Source organism: Emydura macquarii, unplaced genomic scaffold, assembly GCF_026122565.2.
Source record: "Emydura macquarii macquarii isolate MOO-44397 ecotype Brisbane River unplaced genomic scaffold, CSIRO-AGI_Emac_v2 contig_1390, whole genome shotgun sequence".
Classification (NCBI taxonomy): Eukaryota; Metazoa; Chordata; order Testudines; family Chelidae; genus Emydura; species Emydura macquarii.
In genome coordinates this window covers 12,441,903-12,461,612 of record NW_027131527.1, presented here as the reverse complement: position 1 = coordinate 12,461,612, position 19,710 = coordinate 12,441,903, and the positions used below count along the sequence as shown (strand labels likewise).

The window sequence follows — 19,710 nt, the reverse complement described above, 5'->3', positions numbered from 1 at the left end:
TAGTGTTCCATGTTTCAGATATGGGCTACAAAAGGTACACAAGTTTTAGAAATTACACATCATCCCTTTCTTTCCAATACATAATACACACAATGGGCCAAATTCAACCAAGGCATAAGTGGATGCAACTCCTATTTACTTCAGTGGGAATTGCACTTGATTATGTCAAGACTGAATTCGTGTACAATGTGAAATGCATCGGCATGAATGGAGTTTCTGTGTTATTAGTTTGGCTTGTGCATAGATTAATCTCAAATTGAGACTTATGATTTAGCAATTTCTTTCAATTGGTCTTTATATATGGAGGTCAACTGCCACATTAGCGTGGCACCCATTATGTTCTTTTGCTGCTTCTGTAACACACATAGTGATATTCTCTTTAACCTACTAACAGATTTATCTGAGTAGGCACCTTGGAATTGAGACATTAATATAGGTAAGACAAGAAAAGTATTTAAGATGCAAATTATATATTATAGTATGCAAATTATGATTATTTGCTTCTGCAAATTTGCATGTAACCCTATGATTGACACTAAAGCAGCAATGTGTGTTCGTATGTACAGTAAGTATTAATATAGCTCTCTAGTCATCAAGGCATTCAAACATCTTCTTAACATTAAGCACATGTAGCTCCATTACTTTAGTGGGACTACCCATGCTTAAAATTTAGACAGATGCTTGAACACCTTGCTGAACTGGTGTCATAATTGCACTAGTAATTGCCATAATTGCTATAACTGCAGATATTGGTTCTTTGTGTAGCTAACTGGTAACATGAGACATACCACATTAAATAGTTACAAGAATTTAAGACAGATTCTGTATGTGTGGACATGTTTTGCTGCTTACACAAAATCACTGATGAATGGGCAGCTTTGTTAAAATAGCACCAGGAGTGTCCTCTACTGGTGGTTTGGTTGCACTAGGAAATAGCAAACTGAGTAAGAAAGCCCTTCTGCTATACATTAATGTAATAAATGGAATATAGTGGTCCCTAGTTTTATTAGCACTGCTGGCTGCCCCAGGCTTTCCCCAGCAACACCATTGTTTATTCACAAAAAAATAACATTGTCATATTTCATTGTAATAATAAAATCCATAACGCTTTAAATATTATTGAATTCTCTTGGTTTGGCCAAGGAAAATGACCTTCAGGTCTATATAGGGCAGTTCCTTTTGGCACCTGAATGCAATAATTTATTAAGTTCCAATACTTATCAAGTGTGCACAAATATCATGCAAATATTACAGCTGTACTCCACAACAATATAAGCATAATACAGACACAGAATTATATAAAGGATTGACAAACAGAAAAAGGGAAATTTAGTATTTTCTGTACAAAATATATGCAGCTTTTGATAATTTGTAAAATGTATAACTTCTTGGCATTTCAGAAAAGAACATCGTATAAAAATAAATATTCTATATACAAAACACACACAGGCCAGTCCATGGTTAGAACCATCACTGCAAAAGAAAACACAAACTTGTGTTAGTTTCACAATTCAAACTGTTGGAAGGACTTCTTTATGGAGGGAAAAGCAATAAGGGGAACATTGTTATGTGAGCATGCTCCAGGACACACAGCAGGAGAGGAAGCAATCAAGAACCTCAGGAATGATCCCTTTCATTTGTCTGGTAAGGAAGGAGGGGGTATAATGTTGGATGACTCTCCACCCCCCCTCAGCCCCACGATACCTATTCAAATTGCTGCTTGTGGAACTGCTTTCTGCACTAATGCAAACAACAGGCAATCTACTAATAATGAACCAAAACCTGAAGAATGGCAGTGATGGATACATAAACCTGAAATAGCCAGAGGGCTTCAAGAACTCCTATGCAGCTGAACTGCAGAAAATGAAGGGAAAAGAAGGGACCTGAATAGGTTTCTATGCTGTCTTTCTTTAAAGAAAATGTGTTATTAGAGGGTTTGTGTAAGTGCATATCAGTGATTGGAGACTGTCAGGCTGGTGGGCCCCTATATTCTTTCCATCTGTTATTTCCATTTTAAAGATGTCAGTTTCTACTTGGATAGCTGTCAGACAGCTGCGAGGGTCATCCCTCTTCCTCTCGGACATCAGATGTCCACACTGCACAGTCTCAGTGCCTCCTTTTATGTCATACTCAAGGACTTGGTTGGGGGGAGTATCCTTGGGATGTTGAAGGTTTTGGGCAGCCTTGTAAGGGCTCTGAGTTGCCTCATGTAGTGTGTCCTTTCAGAATTAGTACAAACTGTCGTGACTGCAAAGCTCAGACAGACCACAGAGTTTCTGAGTGCTCTCCATCCTGGATACACTTGGGCCAGGATTTGGCATAGTAATTATATTTTGCACTTAAACCTTAATCCAAAGATCTCAAAGCACTTTACACACAATTAATTAGTTAATCTCCTGTAAAACAGATATAACATCCCTTTTTGCAGATGACACACTGAGGCACAAAGAGGTTAAGGCCTAAATGATCAAAAATGGACTTCTAGTTTAGACCCCTTCAACTGTGGATGTCTTAATTTAGAAACCTAGGGCCTAATTTTTAGTGGTGCTGAACACCTACAATTCCTAGTGAAAAGCATGAGCAGCAGGTGTGCAGCACTTCTGAAAAATCAGGCATGAGATGTCTAAGGTTGGGTACCCAAAGTTAGAGGTAAGTTTTCAAAATTAGGTTCCATGTGACTAGTCCAAGGCCACAGAGTATTTCAGTGGAACATAGATCCAAAGATTCCAAGGCTAGGAGGGACATTGTGATCATTTAGTCTGACCTCCTGCACTGTGATGGAGAATCCACCAAAGCCCCAGGTAAATTGTTCCAGTGGTTAATTACTATCACAGTTTAAAATGTATGCTTTGTTTCCAGTCTGAATTTGTCTAGCTTCAACTTCCAGCCACTGGATCATGTTACACCTTATACAGCCAGGGAAAAAACCTGAAACTGTGATTCCCAGTCAATATTATAAACAGCATTAGAATTGATCACAGCACTAGATCTTGAATGATCATTATATCATTAGATTAGAATTTCTAAAGGGGACTACGGGAGTTGGGTACCCAATTCCAAGTGAAAGTCAATGGGAGTTGTATGCCTGACTCCTTTAGCTCTGTGAAGTTAGCCGTAAAGTTACACCCTTCAGAGCTTTAAAAACATCCTGAGTTGTAGAACAAAGTATGACAGTTATAGCCAGGCAGAGTCAGAAAGATATTTGGGGCTTTAATTTATTTGTCGACTTTTTTATTATCTTAATATGTTGGATAGATCATGCTGTAATCACAATTAAAATAACTACCCAAGCACATATAAACTCTCTCTGTTTCAAAGGCAACATTTAGTCTTATTTCATTTACACCCGTAACTCCAGATTAACTCAGTATAAATCTATGAGATTTGAAGGTGTCTTGAACTTCTGAAAATCAGATCAATTACTTTTATTTGGGTGCCTAAACACAGATTTAGGTGGTTAATATTAGGCACTCCACTTTGAAAATTTTGGCTTTTTATGAGTCTCGGTTTCCCCAAAATGGGGATAACTTTGCTTGCCCACTTTTGTGAAGTATTTTGTGATCTATGGATAAAAAGTACAATTTACTAATAATATATTGCTATGTAGGAATATGACAAGCTATTCTGTGTTCTGATTCTTTGCAATTATGAGATATTTTCAAGCCTGAACTATGAAGCGTTGCCAATACAATTCCCTCATTTGCAACCCATTTTATTTGTGTAGTATTGGGTAGATCAAATGGACAGTTTTGGTCCTTGCTTGTCATGAGCACTGGCCCTGAAAATCCACTGCATCCTTTACACATCTGTTTTGTCATTAGAAAACTCTCAGAAAAGCATCTGCAAAGGCATCAACACCTTTAATTCAGCACAGTCATAGAAGTTCCAAGTTATTTTACCTTATTCCAGCAGCCCTGAACTGGCAAGCCATCTTCCCCCTACAACAAAGAAGGAAACAAACACAGTTTAGGAGACAGAGCCATGAGGAAGGAAGGAAAGGGTTAACTAGTATAGCTGCAACAAACATTTTGTCTGAGTTGGGCTGGGATGAATGTCCTGCTGTATATATATATAATTTTCCCCCTCTGTTTTGTGTGACCTGTTTTTCTGGCTGAAAGATATGATCAGGGTTCAGTCAGAAACCAGAGATTCAAGAGGGAAATTGGTCTCTATGTTGTGCAGGGAACACACATGGTCTTCCTGTTAATGGGTCTTAGGCTGCAGGGTTATGCATATATGCTCTAGTTCCATTCTGAAAATGTGTTTGGCACTGCTTTCCTTGAAGAGGGAAACAAAAAAAGCTCTCCTTCAGGAGTAAAATAGATGAGGATGTTGGCCGTGGGACACATGAAATGGCTGGTTATGTTGTCATGCATGGCTCCATGTCATAATACAGAGGTGACATGCCATTCCTGACAACATACAGCAAAGCAGATCCCAAACACTGCACTAACCTGTGGATTTGCCAGAATGTCTAGAAAATATTTTCATTTCATTTAGCTGGGCTGGCTTTAACATTGGGTAAGGAATGGTCATTTTGCCCCCTTGAGCAAAATTCATTGGGAGTTATGCTGTTTTATGTCATGGCTGTGGTGTCCTTATTTCCAAATGTAAGAATCAATCAAGAAATCCCTTGTGTCAAATCTGCTGAGGCATCAGAAATCTCTGTGTTGCATTGCTTGACACTTTTAGATATTCTTCAATAGCAAGAAAGGAGATACCAGTAGGGGAATTATGGAAAACCCTAAGAAACATATAATGCACAAAAAAAAAAGGTGTGGCAATCAGAGATTTGTTAGAACAGCAGCTCATGATATAATCTGGTACTGTAAACAAAGAGTCGAGTGTAAGATGTTCATAGTAGGGACTGCCTCTTTATCGGTGTTTGGGCATAATGGGTTAGGGTGTTTGGGCACTACCATAATATAAATGTTTATTAACTATAGTACCATGACAGAGATAGATAATGCTGGCCCAATAAACCCATTTAAAAATTTTTTGCTCTGTGTTTTGTGTGGGGAGTGAAGGGTGGGATTAAGGCCTTTTCGCTGCTTGTTTGCAATGAGGATGGATGTGAAGAGTTTTCTCTGGTGCTGCTGGCTAATCCCTTAGGTGTTGGGGTGAAGCCCAGAATCCGTGCCATCCAGATGGATGCTCTGAGAACATATTAAAAGAAATTACTGCACCCATTTTTCTCAATTACTATGGGGTGGCAAGGGACACTGACATGGGAGAATGCATTGTAAAACAGATTTCACCCTGCTTTAAAAGCTTATTTCACTCTCATAATAAGAACGTAACTCTTTAATAATGAAGCAAAATATGTAATGTGTAAATGTAAAAGATGGTTTTTAATGTTAACTATAATATCTATAAAACTGGCTGAAAAGTTATTTCATCTTTGACATCAGGCTATCTTGCTTCTGCTGTCACTTTTCATCAAGATGGTTGCTGCAATGCCTAACTTAATTAAAAATATAATTATTTTAAATGCTTACTACCAGGTGGTAGTTAGAGTCCTGTACTGAGGAAAATGGGTGCATTTTTCTTTAAAAAGTAGCGTTCCACTCCTTTTCTGTTTTACCCACTCCTAATCCTGAGTACAGCTAGGGCCAGTTCAATCTCTGGCATAGTTTCAGGGGTGCTCTTAATTGTGTAGGCTTGTAATGGTTCACTAGGGGCCATTATATTTGTTGGGATTACTGGAATGTGGACTGCTCCAGCCAATGCTCCTCCTGTCCCTGACTTGTCCCGACACTGAAGGAGTCTGGGAGGTAGGGGAGAAGGGTTGGCTCTACACCAGCTGACGATTCCCCCCTCTTTAAGACAGCTTTATCACTCCTTTGTGGCATCCTGAATATATGGCCAAATAGACATTTTGCCTCAATAAAATGGTTGGGATTAGGCCTGTATTCTCTCAGGGCCCAAACCTTCAAGCCTTTTTTGTGCAGAATTGCTTTGGAAGTCGGCAGGATCCTGTACAGTCTGAGTGTTTTTATTTTGAAAAAGTTTTGCATTCTGCAAACATTGGGATGTTAAAAGGAAACTAACCGGGTGACCTTAGTATCTGGTAGATGAATTTTTGTGAAATGTTATAATTAATTCTATTCAGACCAGCACTAACCAGCTTTGTGAAACAGGTAATTGGGATGGTGAAGCAGAATTATTGTGAATAAGATAATAAACAGGTGAAAAGCCTAACCTAATGAGTTAAGCCATTGATAGTTAGAAAGTTCAATCAAATCCTTATAGAAGAAGCCTACAACTGCTCTTACAGTTCAAGCTAGTGGGTCATATACACCCCTGATGTAATTCTACTGCAGTCAGTGAAATTATACAAAGGATGAATTGGGTCCATTTTCTTCAACCAAATTAGTTTGTTCTTAGCGTCTTAATTATGGTAGGAGATATCCCCACTGCTTAATATCTCATTTTAAAAAAGAAAAGAAAAAACAAAGAGAAGAAAATGCACAATGTTATAATGAGAGAGAAACTAGTTAAGTGAAGTACGGTGATAAGCGACTTTGATGGATCAAATCGCATTGGGTGATGATAGAAAGTCCTTTTCTCTTAATGTAGTTTCCCAACAACACTCCCTCCCACAGATGCAGGACTGTGGAAATAAATGATTATGGTTCCTTTATTGGGGAAGAAGTGGCGTTCCCATTGGTACGCTGGCGGTGGGGGGAATGAATTGTGTAGTGCATTGCAGGAGGAAATGGAAAGTTAGGTGTGTAAAGGAACAGGAAGCTGGAGAGTTATGGTTTAGGGATCAAAGGAAGAACAGGGTCAGAAGGAAGTGTTTGTTGCAGGCTAGTTTGCAGGGGGAGGGAAGTGGGACATGCTTATTAGTAATGAGTCATTAGATTCCCATATTTCAGATTTGCATTAGTTCACAGACTCCAAACGTTTGTGCAGATCCTGCATATGGAAGTAAGATGTGTCAGCAGAATGCCAGGCAGAGGTAAGTAATGACAATTTTGGATCAACAAACATGCTTATTCAATATCTCAAACTGGCTTGGATGCCAGAATACTGTATATTGTGTCATCTTCATTTCACCAGATTTTCTGATGTGTCTCCCATAACAAAAACAGTCATGAAATAGACATGCATTATGATGCTGCCCTGCAGTGCAATTCCCAGTTGGAAGGAGAAGTGCTAGGGAAGATCAACTACTCTTCGAAGGGTCCAAGAATCCTTATATTTAGTGATACACTCAGACTTAAGTGCCTTATACAATTTAGGAATATTCAATACAGAAGTGACTTGCAGTTGCAGGAGGTAAACTAGGTGACTGAACAGTTCTTTTGCATTTTTAACTTCTGTGATCACATATGTGAACAAGGGCAGAATCTGTTTATTTACCCAGTATTCACAGAACAGCAGTTGCTATTAAAATCTTTACAATTTTGCCTTTGAAGGTGGCTATTATCACAGAAGCATTCAGTTATTCACTATGTAAAGTAAATTGAAGTGCAAAATGCAGGGAATACTGGGAGTGACAGTAATGTTAGCTACTTGCAAAGGCAAAATTGTAAAGATTTTAATGGCAACCACTGTATTTATTTACTCAGAAAAATTCGGTTCGGATGCAGCATTTGTTTCTCAGTAAAGTTCCTTTTTTCTTTTAAACATAATTTTCCAGTTGGTTTGTCTATGGCCCAGGGAGGTCAAATGAACTGGTTGTGGTCACACCTTTTGCAAATGTGGTTGTGCATGAGTAACTCTGAGCAGGACTTGGCACTAACATGCTAAGGGTATATCTACCCTGCAATCAAAGGGTATATCTACACTGCAGCATGTGTTGCTGTGCTAACTTTGGTCTAGTTATTTTGAATAACAATAGTCAAGTCAACATGCGCTAGACGCTCAAATCCATACCCTGAGTCCCAGGCGGGCTTGTACAACCCATGCTGTCACAGCTATTCCCGGACTTGTCAAGTTAGAAATGGACACTAGGATGTTCATGAGTTATAATCCACTGACTGTCCTTTAGTAAATCCTTTGACCTTACAGATTCTCACTAGATCTGCTTGAGCTAGCATGATAAAAATAGCTAGGTGGACATTATGGCACAGGCATTCGCTTGGACTAGCCACCCCACTCAGATCCAGGGAGTCAGGGGGCTTGGATTCAGGTGGCTAAGCTGAGCTGTGTGTCCATACTGCTACTGTCAGCACGCTTACTCAATCGGTGTTATCCTAAGCTTGTTTATGCATGCTGAGGATCACACCTCCCAGTTGCAATGTAGAACATACCCTAAGAAACAAATTATGCATTTGAGCCGAGTTTCTCTGAGCAAATGAATAAACTGATGTTTTTAGTGTGATGGCGAGTGTAGCTTTGTCATATTGATTAGATACAGTATTTAGGAAGGGGCATTAAAATAATATCCCTTTAAGAGTCAAGTAAAATGGATGTCAGGAAATGTACTGGGCAGGCAGCCTTCAAATCAAGAGTAACCTTCTCTGAGACACTAAAGAACAACAGAAAGGGGAAATGTTGGGCCTACTGCCAGAGCTAAGGCCAAAAGAGCAGTTTGAGCTGATCCTCCTTTATCACAAACGAGAAGGAGCTGCTGGCACGGGGCTCTCCATGAAGGTGCCTCAATTTTGAAAGATTCTTCCGTCTGAGCCCGGATTTGTTTACATTCTTAAGGCACTGCAAAATCCTTAATTTCCCCCCAGACATTTATGGAGCTCATCATGAGCAATTGAAAGATGACTTAGGTGAGGTCTTTTGTTAAGATATGACATAAGAGTGAAGTTCAGTCTTTCTGGGATACTCATAATTAGAAATTAGTTATTGGAAACTTGATGACTTGAAATACTGTACTGATACATTTCTCAGGGATTGCATTAAAGTTATGTCTGCATTCTGATGGATTGTTTTAAAATGTGGGAGGTGCCTAGGTGGGTGGAAGAGTATCAGACTTTGCTGGCCAAGTGTGAATACTTGAAAGTAGAGTTAGTGAAGGATTTAAGCGTTTCAGCTGTTCAAACAAAGTTGAAATCTTTGAAGATCAGCTTTCAAACCATTGGTCTAGCAGGGATTCTGAAGGAAAACTTAAAGGAAGAAATGAAGCAGTTATGAACAAATTTTAATACTCTATAATATGATAAAGCATCCACACTACTGCTTCATTTCTCCCTACACCACAAAGAGATGGTTATAGCAACCATGACTCATAGCAAAGGGTGTTATGGGAGGCAGGGTGTGAGGGGAGGTAGGATGGAGATTGGTAAGGACGGCACCATTGCTCTAGGTTTACAGTTCATGCCACATTTGGAGGTATCAGAAGATAACAATCAAAGAATAAAAAACAAACAGAAGCATGCAGGAAAGGGAAGGTAACACCATACCAATGGGCAAGGGGCATCCAGCCCGTCCAGCCCAGGTAACCCCGGCTCACCCTTCTCGCCTTTAAAACTTCGTCCCTGTTCATGAAATCAACCACTATAATTATTCCAGTCAACGCCAGCCCCTCCATGCCATGGGAGGAGAGGCTCAGTCCCACACTGGTATAATCAAAGGGCACTCAAGCTACATAACCAGTACATATATAATCTGTTTTTGAATCTCTACCTACATAATCAGTAGTAAAGGTTGCCTTGCTGGCTCTGTATTCTGTGTAAGTCAGAAGAAACTCCTCTGATTTAGTTTAAAGCTAGGAGGACTCTTAGTGGGGAGGAGTGAGAAGAGGATCTCTGTTTTTAGAAATCATCAGTTGCTATCCTCACTTTGAAACAAAAGAATAACTTTTGTGCAGCATCTGTCTGGGCACATACACTGCACTTATCACTGTGCTATGCAAGTGACTCTTCAGCTATTGCAAACAGTATAACTGGGGGATGAACTAAAAAGATCAATGATAATATTTTAGAGACACAGAGCTTCGTTATATGGCTAGGGTATGATATATATTTAGTCCTTTCTGCCATATATCATTGTATTTTTCCATTAGGATTTTAGAAAATAATGTGGTTATTAAGGAGACTTCCAATGAAGTGAGGTAATGTCATGTTGAATGAAATAGCCATCTTAATCATTTTTGTACCTCCTATCAGATTTCACACCAATTGGTTTTCCCACTGGGTATCCTAACCTGGGTGCCCTGTGTCATCAAGTGGAGACTCCCTTACAAACACATCAGTTGGACACTGCTCAGAGGCAAAAAAGAAGGCATTTTTGATTTCATCATTGCTTAAGGCTGATGCTGTTAAACATTGCCAAAGAACAACCACCCATAAATAGGGGCATGGGAGTTCCAGGGCTCTACTTTCATAGCAAAACCCCTTTGCTCTCAGCCTCCTGCCATTTCACCCATTTCATTCCTTTACAAGCTCCTGAAAAGAAAAGGCCTGAGCCAAAGTTACTCTATAGCCCAATTGCTCTATAAGGGACTGTTCCTGCATCACCCGGAAGAAAACAGCTGTGCCATAGACTCCTGTGGGAGCAGCGCAGGACCTTATTTAAGCAATGTGACTTTTGTTATAGCAGGGTGGTCTTTATGTCCATCATTTAATTTGTTTTCCTTCTTTCTTCCTCATTGGCAACTTTTAAAATAATACATTTTATAAAACAGAACATACCAATGGACAGGGTGCATCTAATCCAGGCGCTCCTTGGTCTCCCTTATCCCCTTTAGGCCCTCTAGAGCCTTTCTTGCCCCTCTCCCCCTGTAAATAATAGTTTAGTCCAAGAAAAAAAAATACACAAAAGCTTTAGGATCATCCATTTCAAGTAAATGTCAGAGATAGTTTTAAAAAATAAATAAATAAACAGATGATTAGAAAAATATTTTAAAAGATGAGATTCCTTCAGCTAAGTTGCTCTTAAGGAAAGCCTTTTATGGATTTATTGACATTTTTTATTTACATGTATCGCACTGTAGCAATTGTTGAAATCCCATCCTGATAAGGATTCTGACCCCACAGTTTCATTAAATGAACTGTCAGCCTCCTGAACTTTGTAGATGGGATTGCACTGGGGACTTCTTCAGTCAGGAAAGTGACACCTGATACAACTCTGCAGATTGGCTAGGAGGAAATGTTTGGACACTGAGTGGTCCTCAGCCTTGCTCATGAGCCCAAGTGTGTCACTTCTGTGACTCTCGTAAGCTCCAATGAACCAGGGGACAAGAGACTGGCCACTTGATTCCAAGTCTGGATCTCCTGTTACACTGCTGTCACATCCATGGACCTGATTACCAATTCATTAGTTTTACATCTCTTTTCCTTTTTACTTCTCCTTGTCCTTCCTCCAAAAGTATTTGTGGTTTATTATAATATAACAAGTAATTTTAAATGTATTCTCTTAAATGATTTATAAAATACCATTTGTTTTACGTAAGCATTTTCCACTGGAAATGTTACTGTTTTGTTTAATGCTGTACTTTTAAAAATTAAAATGTCTCTCTTTCTTGACCAACAAAGGTAGGTCTGTATCTATCACAGTTTTAATTTTTTGCAAATGAATTAGCCTGATATTGGCATTATTTTGTGTAGAGAGGGTCTGATTTTAATCTGAGTTAAACCAATTTTATACTAGTCTCACTCCATTGATTTCAGTGGAGCTACTCCTGATTTACACTGGGGTAAATAAGAAAAGAATCAGACCTAGAATAGGAAATTCATCCCTGTGCAGAGGGCCAGCACAAGGCCTGTGTAAAAACAGAGTGCAAGTGGGTCTTAAATAGTGAACAGGTCTCCTGCTGACCCTCTGCACATGGTAAATTTCACCCTCCACTCACAGTGAATTAAATGGAAATTTTAAATGCAGGTCAACATCAGGATAGGCCTCAATATTCTCAAGAAAATATATATACAAAATATCTTCATATTAAGTATGTTTTTAAAAAGAGCATCTACATATATGAGGAACTTTTCAAAGCTGCTGAGGATACAGTGGAAATGGGATGGCTGGAAAGGTAATTTTATTTAGTGTCTAGATGATAAAGATTAGAAGGTGCAATAAAATCAGGCAGCACAGGTTTATATATTTTAAAAAAAAAGGAAAATAAAAGGTTTTAGACAAAATAAATTAAAAGCTGACAAAATAAATGGATGGGATAGGAGAGGTAACTAGGAGAAATCACCCGGGATCAAACAGTGGAACAGAGAGAGGATAATCCAGGAGAAAATGTGGAATGGGTTGTATTGGAGGGAGGAGAAAGGACCCAGGAAAAAAGGCAGAAGAGGAGGAAGGAATAAAGGGGACAAAGGTGGACCTGTGGAAGCAAGGAATACATACGTACACACAGACAGGGAAAAAAAGTAGATATTATAAAAAAAAAATGCAGAGTTCAGCTTTAATGCACAAATTCAGCATTTATACTTTTTCAGTTGTATTATCCAAAAGGCTGCCATGTTCCAGTAACATTTAAATTGTTACATAGCACAACATTTTCACGACTGCACTGGATCTTGACGGCTATTATTATACATCCTACAGTGACATAAAAACAAAGGGCTCTGCTCAGCAGAAAAGATCCAGAGCATAAAAAGGCACAGTTCTGCCTTTTGCAACTGGAAGGACTGTGAAGAGGATTTTTGCCAAATTTACTGCAGGGAATGGGGTGGACACTTCAAGACCTATTTTCAATGTGTTAATCACAATATATGTGCATAAATCTTATTAATAGCCCATTTTACTAGTACCTACTACTAAAACAGTTTTAAATAACACATTTTCTTGCTAGAAAAGAAGCTATTGAACACAAGGCAGGTGTATGCATTCAGTTGTAAAATCTCTCTGTTCCAGTTCTCCGGTCAGAGGGAGTCCCTCTCAGAAGATCTAAATTAAAAAAATTATGCTTGAAGAAATCCATGCCATGTCATTACTGTGCCATGTCTCCCATAAATGGGTTGAAAGTACCATAGACTGTGCTCAACCCTGAGCTATGGGAAAGGAAAGCAAACTCCTGATGACTAAACAATTTGGCTAAAGAGAGACATCACTTGGTGGCTTGACAGTGAATTAGAGCTCATAGAAGCCTCCAGTTTTCTACAGAATGGAGCTTGTGAGGTATTTGTAAGAAAATCAATTAGACTGGGGCATCAGACAAAGCAGTTTGCCAAGGAAAGCTTTAAAAAGTTTATAAAATGTACTCTAATTCCTCAGAGTTACTCTAATAAGTGACCCAGTTAATATTTTTAAAAGGACTGTGGGCTCAGGAGGCACCCTTAATTAAATTGCTAGCGATAAACTATGTATTTGATGGATCAGACCTGAAAAGCTACAGTATCTGCCCATTCACAAACTCAGTTTTCCCAGATGTTTTTGTTTCAAAACATTTTTGCATTTCAGCCACATATTTATTTCATGGGAGCTGTGATACTCCCCTCTAATCATCTATGACAAGTTGCTGTTCTTCCCACTCTTCAGTTATTTTTATGTGTGGGAGCACAATGGAGCCACGCTAGCCCAAAATGATTCCTACTGCAGCCAACAAAAGACCCTTCTTCTAAATACATTTTCCAGATTTAAAGCCAACTGAAAAAGTCTAAACATTCTGTTAAGCTTATGTCTTATTCAGGAAAAAAAATACTTAATAAAATAAAGAGGAAGTTAAAGAGCAAAACCAGAAGTGGAATGATTAAAGTGTAGCAGCATCTTGGAGCTGACATGAATTTCAAGAAATTTGGAATAGTCTTTCCTTGTTTAAGATGCTGACTGGCAGTGCCTTATTCAAAATTATTAATCTGTCAGAGGAGCACTCCCGATGATAAGGAAAGAGAGACAGCACTTACCAGGAGTTATCAGCAAATATATTCATCTAATCAAATTAGTGCTTCAGTGCATGTTCCATCACAACTTTAGTCTATTTCCAAAATGTTTGCATATGGCATCAGAGCCTTATAAAGCGAATCTAGATATACCAAGTGAATAAACTATTCTCAACTGTATATCTCTTTATTGTTGTTATCAAAGGATTCAGATCACTAATAATCCTAATATAAAAAAATCTTATGAATATGTACAGTTTGGTATAGTTTATTTCTTTATAACACAGGCACATGATGTAAAAAAGATTGTCAGCAATTAACATAAGCTATTGCTTTCCTTAGGACCTGGTTCTACAGTTCTTACACCAGTTCAAGTCAAAGCCTGAGTCACGAATCTAAGACTGCATAATCGGGTTCTTTAATAGAGTCACATTTAATATATCTTCTCCAAATATCCATGTTTGGTTGAAAAAAGATGTAATTCTGGAAACTTTGGAAGACATTTTGCTGCAATAGAGTAGCTGACATTCTTTTTCAGTATTCCAGGGGAATGTGAGTACAATGTGACAAGATTTAGCTATACCACCCTTATTAACAGTAATGGGAATTGTCTGGTTCACATCCCTGCACATCTCACTAAGCATGTTAAGACAGGATTTTCATAAGCACTCAGCATTGGCCTCATTCAGTGAGAACAGAAATAGGCCACCACGGAGCACTTCTGAAAATACAGCTAGTATGCTTTAGTGTTTGATGACCGTCTTTGGTTATGGTGTATTGTATAAACTATGGCCATCACACTGTAAATTACACATATGTAAATTGCTTTATAAGGGTTTAATAAATAGGATTTTTTCCTAGTTTTTTTCCAGGTAATTAAAAAATTAACCATTCCACCACTACATAAAGGCATTAGTAATCAAATGCAGGCAGTTTGGTTTATAACTTACCCGGTTTCCTTTGTCACCAGGTGGGCCTTGTAAACCCTAAAATACATCAGTAAGAAGAAATATATATATATATATATAATATGTAAAACTATTTTAAATCAGTGTCAGCCAAACAGGTCCCTTTGTTTACTCAGTCAAAATAATTCTTCAGACAGAAACTATACTATTCAACAAATAAACTAACCTCTTCATTTCTATTTTAAAAACTAAGATAGTTTGTGATAAGCTAAAGTTACAACTCCAGTCCTACATCCCATACTCACATGCATGAACCCTGATCATGTGAGTAGTCCCATTGAAGAGCTACTTGTGTAACGAGGGTTACAGAATTGGGCCCCAGTTCTGCCTTGTCAGCCTTTGGAAGGCAGGTGTTCAGTTCATTTGGAATGGACATGTTCAATGTCAGCACCTGAATAATCTAAACATGATTTACTTTTTATCCCAGTAATTTCAGGATCCACATTAAGTTACATATTTTATTCTTTATGCTTTAAAATATACTGTTCTGCTGGATAGAATAAAGTAATTATTTTTCTATTATTTGTTTTAAAGTATTCAACTTTAAATTGAATTATTTAAATAATAGCACAAAAAGGGCACTGGGACTGGGAGAAAAGTCTCTTGCTTTGAAAATTAAAACCAGAATTTCACTTTTACTTGTACAAATTCCTTAGGTTCACTTGGGCATTAGTATGACAGAAAGAGAACATTCTCTCCGTTACAGCAGTTCTCTCCGTTACTGTTGCCGGAAGGTGAAAGCTTCATGGATGGCAGACAATTTAGAGATCCCAGTACTTACAGGAAGCCCAGCTGGCCCCATTGGTCCTGCAGTTCCAGGGTCTCCTTTACTGCCCTAAAACAGAGACAAAAGAGAAGATGGTTCTATTTTTGTATACAGCATGGGGGACGTCTACACTTTGATCTGGAGGTTCAATTCCCAGGAGTGTAGCTGCAGTGTTATGAAGTGCAGGAGGCGCTAGCTGCCCAAGTATGGATATAGCATCTTGGAGGGTAAGAGCTTGGAGTGGCTAGCCCCTCCTGCTGCTTGTGCCACCAAGGCTACGCTCCATCTTTTAATGGCTAGCTTGATCAGAACTTGCATGGGTATGTCTCCCCATGCTGGAATTTATACTTCCAGCTTGAAGTGTAGACATATCCACTAACATGCTGGGCACAGATGGATAAACGAATGCTTCTGAAAATAATGCAGAGGGCACCTGTTTCAGGGTCTCTAGTTGCCGTACCAGAGAAGCCAAAATACAAAGTCAAAAAGAGCCAAGTCCTGACTTTTGGAAGGAGCTGCAGTTACTGTACTTTAGAAACAGTAGCACCTGCCACCTTCCATGAAACTCTGAAGGAGTTGGGGAACAGGGGTTGTTTATATATGTGTGTGTGTGTGTTTGAAGCTAACTTACCCTTTCCCCCTTTGGTCCTGCTGGTCCTGGAACTCCAATTGGTCCTGGAGTACCCTGCAATATTAGAGAGAAAAACACATAAACCATTTTCTTCATCATCAGGCTTCTTTACAGCTGGGAAACAGCATGGTCCTGCAGGAAAGAGCAGAGCTGAGAAGGAGATTCCAATTATGTAAGGAGTCATTTGAATTACTACAGCTTTCAGAGTTGCTGAGGACAGGTTCTCTCAATGACTGCCCCATGCAATTAAAGGAACATAGAAATTGTCATACTGGATCAGCCCAGTGTAATTTTACAGTGCCTTATTTTTATTTTGGGGGTGGCTACCTTGAAAAATTGGCAGATATTTTACTCATCAGTTTGTATCCCCAGAAAAGCTGAAAACTGTAGCAGAGTGAAGACAATGTAGATATATTTTAAGCTTTTCTCCAAATCAGTTCAGTGGAGCAAAAATGAAATAGAATTTGCATTATTTTTTGGTAGGCAGATCATCATGCAGGTTGAAAGGTCACCATGCTGCAAGGACTAATGCAGATGCACGCATACACAGAGGCAAACATGAGAGAGTACCCATTCAATCCTAAATCCTCTGTCCACCCTTTCACCGTTTATACCACGCCACCAAGCTCTAGGGGAAAATCCAGTCTCTGTGCTCAGCCTTGGGCGCAGGAGGAATCTCCCTTTAAACATACAAAAATTTTCAGCCATGCTGAGGCTTGCTTAGACTTTGGTAAGTTAATTAATCAACCCAATTAATTCTTATCTTTTGCATTAATAATGCAGTAAGTAGGCAATAGCTCTTTTGGCCATGAAGAGTGTTAGCATTCTTGAAGACAAGAAATCTAATTCAGATTTTCTGTGGATATCCTTATGATTTACACTCATGTGAATCCAGATTCAGCCCCTAGTGGACTCCTTTGCCACAGGTCATATGAGTGTTCTGTGCCACAGTATCTAACATTTTCCAGACTGCCATTTTTCAATCTAAGTGAAGGATTAGTAGATTTCAAAGTACCTTCCTAAACAGAACGTATTTATGCATTTACCTTTTTAATTCTATTTCATATCAGATCATATTATGTTGGATTGATGAAAAACTAGCTATCTATCCAAGTTCCTGTTTGCAATTCTTCCATGGACCTCTAGAAAGGAAAATTACCTCTCAGTCAGGAATGGAAAAGAGAGAGTTTTTGGACCTTTTACAGTAACTTGTCCTTTTGACTAAAGGAAAAGGATGTGGAGTTTTAATCATGAGAGGTTGGATCCTGCACTCCTTACTCACAAAAGTAATCCCACTGACTTCTGTAGGTTGACTCATGTGAGTAAGAAGGACTGTTTGTATCTGTAAGAATTTGCAGAATCTGGCTGGAAAAGTAATTCATGATGACACAGACACACATTCAGTGAAAATGAGGAAAATAATTTACTCCTAGACTTATGCAGGGGACCATAAGTGCACCATGGGAATTTTAACTATCTGTACATTTTCTCCATTTTAAGATAATTTAAGGCCTACAGTTCCTAAGGATCCATAGGGAATATTTAGAAGATTTATACAAATAAATATACAACTTCTTGAAACAAATATGCAAATTAGAAGTTGTCATTCAATTTCTGTTTGGTGGGAGTTATACGGCAATAAAATTAATTCCTGTTCCACTGAAAAAAGGGAAATCAAAGTATCACTGAAAAAGTCAAATCTGACTGAATTTGGAAGCTATATAACATCCTCTGAAGAAATAATAATACTTTGCCCTTACATAGTAATTTTTATCCAAGGATCAAAAGTGCTTTATAAAATTGGGTTAGCATCATTATTTTTGTTCTCATTTTACAATTTAGGAAACTTAGGCACAGAGAGATTATCTAACTTGCCTAAGATCTCACGGTGAGTTAGTGACAGAGTGAGGGATAGAACCTAGCAGTCCTGGTTCTCAGTCTCCTGCTCAACCACTAGACATCACTGCACACTGGATGAATAAAATTAAAGTTAAAACTTCCACCAACTGTTTTTGAGATGTGGGGAAAGCATTTATGAAGTTGCTGATGCTCAGGAAATTGTGTGGTGTGTTGGTGCTCACAAAGGGGGTGGCTAGTGCTGTTTGCAGAAGGTTTCTCACATGCATCTCCTCCTACTGGAGAGGTGCATTTAAAGTTATAATAAGAGCTGCGCATGCAACCCACTGCAATGCAGTCCTAAATGGTATGTGTGAAACAGTGCACAACAAAGCCTTTTGCCCACATAACAAAACATAAGGTGTTACTATGCCTAAGACAAGTCTGAGGAGATGCTGTTGCACAAGGCTGTAAGCAAGGCTATCACGGGGAAAGACAAAATGGAGACAGTTCACAATATAAGGACAGAAGTACATGGCATAATGGGTTCATGCAGAGGCTTCATTTAATATAACTCTGGTAATAATAATAATTAATAAAGTAAAAATGTTTAAAAGGATGTGATTAAGGCTAAAACCCCTGGTCCCAAATGGACGTACACTATTGGGAGTGACAAGAAGGTGATCTTTCACTTCTCAGTAACAATATCTAAATTTAGCATTTTGACATCCTATCCATCTTCAGGGAAAAGACAGTTACTCATAATGTAAACGAGGGTATGGTGGGATGGACAAGACACAGCACAGTACCAGGGAAGAGGAATGTAGGGTAATGGAGAAATGGAACTCACCGGTGGTCCAGGCCTGCCGTCTAAACCTGAAGCACCCTGAACAGATGGGAAAGGGTTAACAAAAAAGGCAGGAAGGAATGGGAGGTGAGGGGAGAAAAAGGAAAGGGGGAGGGAAGAGGTGAGTGAAGCAGTGACTTGAGACAAACATATGCTCGCAATAAACAAAAACAAAAAAATAAGATCTCAAGGACAGGTGATGGTACTTACAAGGAAACCAGTGAAAACATAAAGACACTGAAGGCATGTGATACTGGCTAGTGCCTTTGAGATATCTTTGAAAATGCAGTATTCCTTCTTACTCTGTACCAAAGTGCAGCTCAGTGATCACCCTAGGGAGAAGTTGCTCTGTGCTATTCTAGGCAAGGAGAAGGAAATTGTGACGGTGGAGCTGAGGACCCTCGTAATGACAATGTCAGGCTGGTGAGCCCCGCATTGGATTATTTGTGAAATGAAATATAGCATGGTACTATAGTGGAAACTAGGTGCCTGGAATCCATCAGGAAGTCGATAGGTTCTGGAGAGCCATCCACTGTTCAGGCAGTTCCCAGCTGGAAATATGTGTCAGATAGGTGGAGATGTGCACATCTGCATTCCATTTTCAAAACTGCCCAGGCTTCATATATAGAGAAACTATATGGTCTAGTAGCCAGATAAGGGGTTAAAGACCGCTGTTGGGGGGTGATTGAAAATCAGATTTATATTGGGAATCCGGCTTCAGCTCCAACTTTGGAAGGGTTACTGCTGATCTTGAATTTGAATTATAGCTTTCTCTGTCTGCCTGAATCTTACATTGATGCATAAATCTGGGTTTATTAATAAGGTGTTCACATGTAATGGTGATGAGGGGGGTCTAAGTGCCTAGATTGGTAGACAGATAGTTTTATAGGATCACTGTGTAGTCATTGGTATTATTCTGAAATCATATTTAA

General features: G+C 38.9%; 1 protein-coding gene across 1 annotated transcript in view; it reads right to left on the bottom strand.

Moving 5' to 3' along the window:
- Positions 1 to 1,074: 1,074 nt before the first annotated feature.
- COL13A1 (collagen type XIII alpha 1 chain) overlaps positions 1,075 to 19,710 on the bottom strand; it is a 148,044-nt gene continuing 129,408 nt past the window's right edge. The window contains 7 exon segments of the mRNA XM_067552986.1: positions 1,075 to 1,137; positions 1,139 to 1,186; positions 3,900 to 3,938; positions 10,596 to 10,682; positions 14,681 to 14,716; positions 15,480 to 15,533; positions 16,096 to 16,149. Of these exon segments, the coding sequence (XP_067409087.1) occupies positions 1,075 to 1,137; positions 1,139 to 1,186; positions 3,900 to 3,938; positions 10,596 to 10,682; positions 14,681 to 14,716; positions 15,480 to 15,533; positions 16,096 to 16,149 (381 nt within the window).